Source organism: Pteropus alecto, unplaced genomic scaffold (genome assembly GCF_000325575.1).
Source record: "Pteropus alecto unplaced genomic scaffold, ASM32557v1 scaffold186, whole genome shotgun sequence".
NCBI classification, from domain to species: domain Eukaryota; kingdom Metazoa; phylum Chordata; class Mammalia; order Chiroptera; family Pteropodidae; genus Pteropus; species Pteropus alecto.
In genome coordinates this window covers 544,637-555,795 of record NW_006439190.1, presented here as the reverse complement: position 1 = coordinate 555,795, position 11,159 = coordinate 544,637, and the positions used below count along the sequence as shown (strand labels likewise).

Here is an 11,159-nt window from a genome sequence, read left to right as displayed (position 1 = left end):
TCTAAAGCCTTCCTCAGGACCTTCCCACTGCCTAGTAAATCATTGGGATGAATCATACAGCTGACAAGGAAAACAGACACAATGGGCTCACCTGGTTTTCCTTCTCATAAAAAGGTTGGCTTTCAAAAGCCAAAAACTATTAAAAAGCTCACGTTCCCAATGGCACAGACCCTTCGGGACTGGTTTATAACTTAAAATGCCTATAACACAAGAGCTCTTTTATGAATTTCACTGCTTTGTCAGGTGGCAGAATAATTCATTTGACAAATATTTACTGAGTCTTTACTCTGTGCTTGGATACAGCTGCAGTGTTCTGTGGAGACACCAGGAAAGCCTCAGCTGAGTAAGAACACATATATCATTGTGTGTGCGTGTGAACGTGCACACACATTACGACTGTGTGTGGGGGGGGAGTAGGAGGTGAGGGAGAGGCAATTCTGACTAGGGAGGCTGTTTCTTCCAATCCCATTCTTTGGTCATCTCCAGTTATGGTCCTGTTTCTAAGCATTTTCAAATGTTTCTGCTACTACATCTATTTATTCCCTTAATGTTACACAGAACTTCTCCCCAAAATTTAAAAACAGATGGTCCCTCTAAAATCACTTTATTAAATAGACCAAAATGCCCTTGTTACATGTTAAAATGCTCTCGGCTTGCCAGGCAATCCATTTACGGGGCAGCGGTAACAACCTGTCCTCCCGAGGGACTGAGTCAGTTACAAAATGGGAGAAGATGTAAGCCTTCTAGAACATGAGAGAACAAGAACACTGGAACTATCAGGACAATACAGTTTCCACCCCACCACCCGGCCCCCTCCTTCTTCTTCATGGCCACCCTTGCTCTCTCCTGTTTGACCAAACTTCCTGGGTCCCCCAGTGGAGAACAAATGCCTTGAGGATTCCTAACAGCTACTTCCTGAAGTGAAGACATTGTGGAAGTAAGAGCAGAACCTGCAGACCTGCCCCGCTCTACTTTTTTGCAGTGGCCTCTGTTCCTCCCCAAAGAGCACACCGTGGCCTGCTGCCTGCCCTGGCCTCGCACAGCTCCAGGGATCAGCACCAGGCATTTGCTTCTGTTCTGATAAATGCGGTCTAGTTTAACCTCATTCCTTCATCAATCTCAACTCTTGCTCACTTATCTAGAGAGTCTCTCTCTCTTCTCCTTAGTCTGTTCCAACTTTTTACACTTCAGATCTAATCCCCATCACAGATGACACTAAAGAGCAGTGCATCATGGGGCAGGGCTTCCAAACAGGTTCTACTGAGAAACTGCAAAAAAACTCCATCACTTTTAAATTTACTTCTCTTCAAACTTAAACATTATACACAAAGAAAAATTGTTATTATTCAATTGTGTTTACAGACTGATACCATTCTATTTTTCTCCTTGTAAATATATAAAACCAATTTTAATGTCTGATATTATTTTCTACTATTTTCCATTCAAACATGCAGCTATGTTATGTACAAAACAAACTTTTAAAGACAATCTCTGCAACCTGATCTCCTTCCTAAATCACCTTCCTTTTGGGAAACATATGCTGAGTTTAACATCATCTGATGACTCTTAGTCTCAGAGAACTGGGTCTGACCACAGTTCCCCACTTCCTTCTCCTTGCATCTGAGCTTTATGACACTCAGTGGATGGGGTAGGAAGAGAAGGGGACAGAGAATACCGAATTGAAACCCCAGGCCCACTACCTGCTGTGTATGGCATATTCAGATCCAGTAACGTGCTTTGCAAACAGTAAGGCACGTGTAAGTAAAATATTTTCACCACAATGACTCCTGTAGGCCAACTGTCTTTACAGGAAGAGTCACCAAGAGCGACTGCGGGACGGTATGCCCCTTCAGTGTCACGGCATTCTAGCAGAGCCCCTGTCTCAAAGCACTTCATTCCTCTTGCAAAACTCTTACCCTACCTTTGTGTCATTATTAATCCAAGTCACTAAACATCAATTTCTCTAACTCTTTTTATTAAAGCCACCCTCATATTTCCTACAGGTTTGCTTCTGGTCGCTGTAGTCCATCCATACTCTTTCCGTGTCCTGGATCACCTTGACCTAAAGCCACATTCCAGGTCCATCTCATGAGTTGGGCAGGCTTGACCTTTATTTCATCCATGTCCTACAAAAGTTAACTCCAACAGCACGTTACAATGACAAGGTGCATGCTTTCCAGACTTTGTTAGGTTCTAACTTGTCCTTACACTGCAAGTCACGCACAGGAAATGTCCTTTCTCTGTGGTTTAATTCTGAGCTGATACTCATCTTTAGAGCTTGCTCTACCCATTCCATTCTTTTAACACAATTGCAACCTAAACCTTCTGGACCCAGAATGGGGATCAGCAAGGGAGAGGGGACCTCAAGAGGGTGTCCCTCATTGTGGCTAAGGGTTGATTAGGAATTTATGTGCAAAAGGAGCCCGAGGAGAAAGACATAGAGTCAGAATGTCACAGAAGGTAAGTATTGGGTACAAGTTAGCAGCCCAGGGCTCTGCCATGTACTCCACAATTCTGGATGATCAGCCTGTTTCCTAAACTCAGCTCTCTGCTCCACAGCACTCTTAAGCTGGGGGAGTGGCAATTCTGCCTGAAACTGTGTCGGAGAGTCTTCCTGTACCCCTGGTTGTCTCCTGGCCTTACTTAACACCCCCCACTCCCCTGGGAAGGCTCACTCTCAGCTGGTCAGGAATACAGCAAAATCAATATTTACAGAGCACTCATAACGGACAAGGCACTGTGAAGGACATAAAAATAGATGTGACCATGCCTCTCTCAAAGAGAAGCTAAAAAGATGAGGAGAAACGTGCAGAGTGACAAAAGCTGTGCCTACAAAACAGAACACAATGATAAATCAAAACAGCTGATGAGTGCACAGAGGGACAGGAGGCTAGTGTCCACAAAACAGTGGGGGACCTGGTGCAGCTGGAGGGAGGGAGCAGGTGAGAGGGAGACAGCACAGGTAAGAATGGGAAGAGGCAGCCCTGCTCCTCTGCTGACGGGGTGGAGGAGATATTGCCCTCCTCCTGGCTTTGCCCACCTTCAGTTCCTCAGGAAAGCGATTCTCTCCTGGCGACTTCCCCATATCTGGCATGGCTGTCAGGAACAGGAACTCCTGTTTGGCGCTGTAGGCTAGGAGACAGAGTAGTCAGAACATCTTCTCATGGAGGAGCAAACACACAGATTACTGCAACGGATAAAAGGCCCCAGAAACAGAGCCACCCAAATATGCCCAGCTGGTATGACAGGGGCAAAAGTAATTCAGAAGAGGAAGTCTTTTCAACAAGTGGTACTTGAGCAATTGGACATCTATAGACACATAAAAATTATAAAACATTTTTAAAAACATAGGAGAAAATCTTTGGAAAAATCAATAAAATAAATCTCCTCAAAATAAAAAATTTTGCTCTAAGAAACACCCAATAAAGAGCATGGAAAGACAAGCTATATAGACAGAGGAAATATTTGCAAACCATGTATTTGACAAAGAAGAATCTAGAATATGAAAAGAACTCTCAAAACTTAATAGTTAAAAAAAAAACCCAGTTATATAATGAGCAAGGCATGGACAAATGTTTCACTAAAGAAGATATACAGGTAACAAACACCTGAAAGGATGTTCAACATCAATAGCCATCAGGCAAATGCAAATTAATACCACAGTGTAATGCCACTACATACTTATCAAAATGGCTGAACTACAAAACAGTGAAAATACCAAATGCTAGGGAGGAGGCAAAGAGAAATGAATCACTCATACACTGCTGATAGTAATATAAAATGGCCCAGCCATTCCAGAAAATATTTTTGTCATTTCTTAAAAAATGAAGCATGCAACTACCACACAACCTAGCAATTGCATTCCCAGGCATTTATCCCAGAGAATTTACGTTCATGCAAAACCTTATACCAAAAGTTTGGAGCAGCTTCATTTGTAATAGCCCCAAGAGTTAAACGAACGGGGATACACTCACCACCGAATACTACACAGCAATAAAAAGCAACAAACTACTGACAGACGCAACAAGGTGGATGAATCCCCAGAGATTTTTAATATTGAGTGAAAAAACGCCAATCCGGAAAGGTCACGTACTGCATATGCATATATTCTTGAAATGACAAAATGATGGAGGAGATCGGTGGTTGCTGGGGAGAACAGGTAGGGATGGCAGTGCGGAGAGAGGTGGGTGTGGCTATGAAAGGGCCACCACAGGGCCCCCTGTGGTGGTGAAGGTATGCGCATCTTGATTGTATCAATATCAAAATCCTGCTTGTGAAGCTGCTCTGTGTTCTACAGATGTTACCCCTGGGGAAAACTGAGTCAGGGGACATGGAACGCTCTCTGTTACTTCTTACAACTGCATGCGACTCCACAATGATAGCGAAATAAAAAGTTTAATTTAAAAAAAAGTCAAATTAGCAGTTAAGTTAGTGCTTACTCATTAGTTTAAAAATCCATGGGAACTGAGGTGAGACTAGAGGAATTTCACAAAATGCAATTCCAGAGTAAGAATTACAGCAAACTGGTTTCTAGGAAACCTTCAGGGCAGAATTTGAAGATAATTTTCAGATCTCTACAATCAAAGAAACATTTACTTTCAAAATTTTGCAAAGCTTAATACATAATTAGAAAGAAAAAATAGCTATCAAATAAAAGCATAGAAGTCAGCATAACAATGTATGAACAAAGGTGCAGTTCACTTTTTAAAAAAATATCAAAACCTAGTCCTCTTAAGTCATGAATACCAACACTTTGCACACTCTCCTGCAGGCCCCACCTGGCTGTTGAACATGCCCCACTTACCACGTCCCCCTCCCCAGCCAGCACAACTGTGAAGAGCAAGCACCTGCCCTGCACAGGAAGGATGAAAGCATCCTCCCAGGGCCCTGACAACAACAGAAATCCCATCTCCCCATTGGGGAGTTATCTGACCCCAAAATGAATCTCTCTGCCACACACCTTTATGAATCCCACTAAAATTTTTTACCCTTCCTTTCCCTGTTTGAGTTAAAATGCAACCTAACTGAAGCTGTGCATGGGAGCTCTTCTGGCCCTGCCATGAGGACAGAGTGCCATCTGCAGTGCAAAACTAAACAAAAGTATCAGTGCCATCAGCCCAAAGTGCTGAATGCACTTGGAGGGACCAACATCTGTCCCTACTCTTCCTCCACAACCTTGTCACCCCAAAGCACTGGTGTGCTAATGAAAAAGTCACATTCCACTCCTGTCTGGTCACTTCCTGTTCCAACAATGTCTTCTACAAGCACTGCAATGCTTAGCTCTGCCATAAGTTTAATGGGTCTTATAGAAACCTAAGCTTTCTTAAAAACATTTTAGACAGGACAATGCAACCTGAATTCTAAGCAATTGATTTATCAATTAATTTTTGAAAAGCCACCTATTTTACTCACTCAGAAGCACACAGAACAGCCTTTGGTATCTGTGGAACATCTCACACAACGGCCAGTCATCTGCCAATTTTTAACATTTTTCTGGTTTTAAACTTCCTGGTATTTGCTCCCCAAATCCCCTCGACCTTGATTCAACTAGATTCAAATAAAACTGATAGCACAATTTATGCACGGTTTGGTTTTTCCATTGCTTTGCCATGAACCATTTATTTCCAGCAGATGCCATTACCCCCCAGTACGATCAAAGAGCGAGCGGTTCCTTTGCCTATGCTGTGGCTCTGCTGTGGACCCAACGACAATGGGTTCTAATCTTGAGTTCACTGCACAACGCAGAGCTGACATCACCCTCACCAGGGACCCGCCTGGGGGGCCCTCTCCATGCTTCCCTGAGCGGGAAAGGGGAGTGGGGCCAAGTGTCCATTGGCCCTGAAGTCCCTACGTGGAATGGTCCACACCAGTGTGCTCTGGTCTGCTAACCACGGCAATCACGTGGCCATACCGCATATCAAAGAGCACAAGGAAGTACAGCTCACCTTACAAGGTTGGGGAGACTGGATGCGCAGCACAAAGTCAGGAACAGATCTCTCAGGCTCAAAATCCTAAAGCTTCTCATCCTTCCCCATAGATTTTCCCTTCTTTCCCTCTAATTTTATGCTCCTCTTCACAAAACCCTCTGAGCATCTACAGTTCTCTGAAAACACTCAGCATAAAACTTGCTACATAAAAGCAAAATAACATCTCATTTATCAGATACCACTGAGGATGAGGTGCTATAGCCTCTAAAGAGAGGCTATACTGCCAGAGAATATTAAAACTCAAAATACACCTAATTATTTTTGGTGAAGTCTCATAAATACATTCCCTATTCTTCTACTTTTTAAAATAAACTAAACCATAAACAACCTCGTGACCTGCCTTTTAAGTGCCTTCCTTACCAGGAGGTGACATTTAAAGGAATCAGGAATAAAACATGTAGATCTTAGTAACATGGATTTCATATTCTCAGCAGCTTTCAATTCCCAGTTTTGTTCTATACTTGGGGTTCTCCCCTGGGCCCCACACCTAGATTCTGTTATTTGGTCTCTGGTTGGGTCCAAGCAGCAAGGTTTACAAAGTTTCTCAAGGATTCTGAGGTGCAGGGGTGAAGGGGGGTGTGGAGGAGAAACACTACTCTAACGCTTAACAAGGGGTTGCCATTCTCAGTAACATAATTGAGCTGGAGCAGCGGGAGAAACACCAAACTGTCAAGCTGAGATCATGGTCTCAAACTCCAACAACCCTCCAAGACTGGGCCCTTGCTATTCAGACAGAGGCCCTGATCCCTGGGGTTAGCATGATTATCCATGAAGCTTCTGGCTACCCTGGACACGGGCAGGTGTGACATCACCTTCCTGAGGCTGTGAAACACTTGGGTCCTCACGAGGACCCCTGGAAGATGAGGAGGTACTTGTGGTGACAGCCTGCTGGGGTGCCAAGCACTGAGGGCCAAATAACTGTTACTGAGCAGCAACTATGGAGCTGAGAACAACCCTTGATGCTGATTTTAGGGCTATCCTCCTCTGCCTGAAGATCTGCCTCCCGACTTTGTTTTTCCTAGACAGATGGTGGGGATGACAGAGAGACTGGGAGCAGGAAGTGGGGGCACAGGGCAGCCCTCAGCACCGAAAGAACACATCTAGGAGCTCTTGGGCAAGCTGGGCCTACAGCCTGCTGGTCACACGGATGGCACAGGTCGTGCAGCTGCAAAGAGGAAATCGGGAAAACTGCTCACGTGGATACTTCTCTAATCTCCCTAAGAGCTGCCATCTGGAAAAGGATGTGCAAAGTTTTGTGCAGAATAAAGATGCTATGCACACCAGTCACAAGTGTCCTACCTCTTAGGCAGACATCATCGTTAGTCCTATCAAAAGCTGCTTGTGAATCTTTATCTCCCCTGTGCCTCACCTCACCTGCCACTGAAAGGAGTGGCCTCGGTGTTCAAGATGACCATCGCCACACCTCCTTACAGATACCCAGCACTTCACAGATCACTCAGCGTCTCCCCATGCCCAGGTCAGTCTTAGAGGCTGTTAGAGCAAGTAGCACATCCATTTGCTAGAAAAAACACTAAGGCCTAAGTAAGCAAAGGAGAGGAGCATGACCTAGAAGCAGCTCTGCTACGGCCGGGCTGTGTCCTCATCTGAACAGCTACATCAAATCAAGGGGAGTTAAAAATCTTCACAGACAACCCGACATACACATTTTTAAATAACCTTCCTTCCAGTGCACTGAGGCGACCTTCATACACATGGCCAGCACCATGAAGCACCAGCTGGCACAGGTGTGATCAGTCACGGCAGCATCTCACACCACCACCAAGCAGGGCGAATTCCCAGGTCCTGAGCCTTAGGGATGTCTTGGAGGAGGTGCCAAAGAATCCACAAACCAAGCAAGTTCTGCCCACCCCCAGGGTCAGTGCTGGGAAAGGGTCGTCCCTTTCCTCCTCTCCCTAGCACCTTTATAACATGAAGGATTTGGATGCCATGACCACCAAAGTCCTTTCTGGCATGAAAGTCCTTGGAGTCATTCGTACATGTACCCAGGAACAACATCACAGGCAAATCTGAATTAGCCAAAGCCATTCCCCAAGATAGCATACATACCATCAGGGTCTTTAAAGGTCAACGTGATGAATTTGCTGGCCACCATGAACATAAAAATCACCCAAAAGCATGCGGCCAGCAGAAGCCACTGGTGGTGCATGTTGTCAAATGTTAGCCATTCGGTGATTGTTCCTAGAAAACACAAGCAGAAGGTACCTGCTGCTTACAAAGACGTCAATTAAACATAAGGTAATAAAAAGAATAGGTAATTTCAGTTAATAGCATCAATACAAATTTTTTTAAAATCTTTTGATACACTGGGTATTTTGACTCGGTACTTAACTTAACATTTTATTTTAAATTAATAATAACTTTTCAATTTGATAATTAAGTCAATTTGAATGGAAGGCAGCCATTTCCATCTGTTCTGGAATGTCTGATAAGATTTTACTTCTGCAGATTTGCCTCCGACTCCTTTCTGGCCCAAGCTAACATCAAAATGTGTTTCTGACACCCAGCGCCCACAAAGGCCTGGGAAGTAGTGGGGCAAAAGCAGGCCTCCCAAGAGGGCAGAAGTCACACCGGGTAATTACAAGCAGGCTGTTGAGAACCCCGACTTGACGAGATGGAGCCGCACCTAGAGAATCTGTATAACAGGATAAATGAACATCGAAGCTTCTCTGTTTCCACTTCCTTGCCTGCAAGGGCATGTGCAGAATCAGGAGGGTGGGTGTTTTTCATGCTTTCACTGCCCAGAAGAGATGCTGGCCACGTCAGTCCTGAGCAGGTCACACAAGTCACACTCTGCTGCAGGAGACACATAAAGAACCAGGAAGTCACAGTCGGTTTTCAGCAAGAGAGACAAAAATGTGTGTTTCATGTCACTTTTAACACAGTGCTTCTTCAAGCCAAACCAAACCACTAAAGGAGAACTTGTTGGCTGGGTTAGTGTCCACCAGCTGACTGAGGCCATCCATCACTCCTGGCCGACGGGGAAAAGTGGTCCTCTCAACATGTGCTGATGGCAAATGACGTCAGGGAGCCTCTGAACACTGGATGGGACAGAGTTCAGTGAGGACGCACGTGGCCAACTCTCCTCAATGGTGTTTTCTTCTCAGAATCTCACTGGACCAGGCATCTGAAACCCAAATGCCCTCCACCAAATGGTCCCCAGCCTACACCTGAGCACAAGCCGTAGCAACGCACTCACCACTTACTGTGTGGCCTGGGCTTTTCCAGGGTGGCTTGTGCGTCACACTGTGTCATCCTCAGTTGCCCATACATCAGGCCCAGTGTGCTTCCTGAGTCCCCAAGTAGGATTGCTACATGAAACAAAAACACAGAATATCCAGTTAAGTTTAAATTTCAGAGAAATAACAAATAACTATTTTAGTATAATTGTGCCCCAAAGATTGCATGGGACATACTTAAAAAAAAAAAACAAAAAAACAAACTATCTACTTTCTCTGAATGTCAAATTTAACTGGGTGTCCTGTATTTTACCTGGCAATATTACACAACAAGGGGAATGCCAGTCCCTCTCCAACTCCTGAAGCCAGCTGGCCTGTCTAAACCGAGTCCCCCTTTCTCTCCTCTGAGGCAGCACAGCACAAGGCAGAGAGCCCTGGGGGGGTCCACCACTCACTGGTTCTGTGACTTAGCAAGTGACTTAGCCTCTTGGAGCCTTGGTTTTCTATCTCTGAGACCAGAGCAGTCATTAAGATTCAATGACAGAATGCACATAGAAGACCACCTGGCCTGGAGCAGACCCTCTACAACATATATTGGCCGGTGCCTCAGCACCCTGTGATTTTCCAATTGAATCTACATATATATACCCTCTGAGTGTGGTGACCAGAAATTAATGTGACAGGGTAGTCTGCCCTAAGAAGAAAGGAAAAGAAAGGCCTGACATCCCAGGTGATTCAAGCTACTAACCCTTCCCTTCCAGAGACAGGAGAAGTACAGACTGTGCTCGGAGTGCAGGGAGTCACAGTCATGAGTCCACTGAGCATGTCCCTCTAAGACAGTGACACTCAGTGGGGTCCAACCCCATTGGTCACAGTGGGAGTGCCTCATTGAGAAACCCTCAGCTGCAGGCCTTTCTAACAGAGGGGAGGGGAGGGGGAGTGTGGGTTGGGGAGTGAGTACAGAGAAAGGAGACAGACATCCAGCAAGTGGCATGCAACCTGAACGGAGAGGCATTTGCTCCTGTGTACTAGTTCTTGGGAAGATTCAGAGGCTGAGAAAGAGGGCCCGGTGTTGAGTGGCCTGCAGCACTGCTCAGTGCTGTGGACAGTGAACACAAACAAGGGGAGCCACCTGGGCTTCCCCACCACACATATGGAGACACACTTCCTCTATACAGAAGGGAGCAGGAGAACCCCCTGTCAAAACCTTCTCTTGAGAAGAAGAGTGTAAAGCCACAGGCCCTTACCGGTGTCTTCAGCATGGCCACCCAGACCAGGCTGAGGCCTGCCAGTGATCACCATGCCCTACTGCAGGTCTCCTGGCCAGCCACAGAACCTGTGTTCAGGCAGCCCAAGAGGGAGCGATCTCTCCTGGCCACTGGGCTTCTGTAAATTTGAGGTCAGCAGGGCCTGCTCCCGCCCTGCATTCCATGCGCAGCAGGGGAAGATTTGACTCTCCCTGACAGATGCGTTGGCCCACCCGCAAAGCCACTCTCCATCACCTCATCTAGTTTCACTTCTTTCACTATACCCTACACAGCCTAAATGCTTCTCCTGGTTCACCGTCTGCTTCCCCTAAAATGTAAGCAAGGACTATAACAGTGCGAGGCACATAGTAAGTCAACCATCATTATTTGCTGAATGATGACATCTACCAAGAAACTTATTAGAAAAACTTAGAAGAGTTGAAAGGCACTTTAGAAAACACTTTGCCCAACCCTCTACCTGAGAGTTTCCAAATTAAAGTCTTTAAATATGAGCCCCTCTTTCAACCTCAAAATACTTCTCCAGTCTCCACATGAGAGCAGCTGTATATTTAATATCCATTAACTGATACTAGAAAATTATCGAAGCTACTAGGGCTTCAGTATTACTTGAAAACAAAATTATATTTTATAAGTCATGGCATTTACATGCATTTGGAAAGACATGCAACTTAAAACATACTGGTTGGGAGGTTGGGAAATCCTGCTGA

The 11,159-nt window shown here is 45.3% G+C and overlaps 1 protein-coding gene across 15 annotated transcripts in view; it reads right to left on the bottom strand.

Moving 5' to 3' along the window:
• CHST10 (carbohydrate sulfotransferase 10) overlaps nucleotides 1-11,159 on the bottom strand; it is a 26,833-nt gene that overhangs the window by 8,897 nt on the left and 6,777 nt on the right. For 9 of the 15 annotated variants that reach the window (XR_003047547.1, XM_025049811.1, XM_025049816.1 and 6 more), the window contains 3 exons: nucleotides 9,212-9,316; nucleotides 8,055-8,186; nucleotides 3,041-3,132 (listed from right to left, as the gene is read on the bottom strand). Coding sequence is in view for 14 of the 15 variants with exons in the window: in XM_025049811.1 (XP_024905579.1) it covers nucleotides 3,041-3,132; nucleotides 8,055-8,186; nucleotides 9,212-9,316 (329 nt within the window). In the remaining variant the exon portion in view is untranslated. Of the gene's footprint in view, nucleotides 1-3,040; nucleotides 3,133-8,054; nucleotides 8,187-8,631; nucleotides 8,802-9,204; nucleotides 9,317-11,159 lie in introns of all 15 variants that reach the window. The other 6 variants (XM_015592739.2, XM_015592737.2, XM_025049813.1 and 3 more) reach the window with 3 other exon arrangements.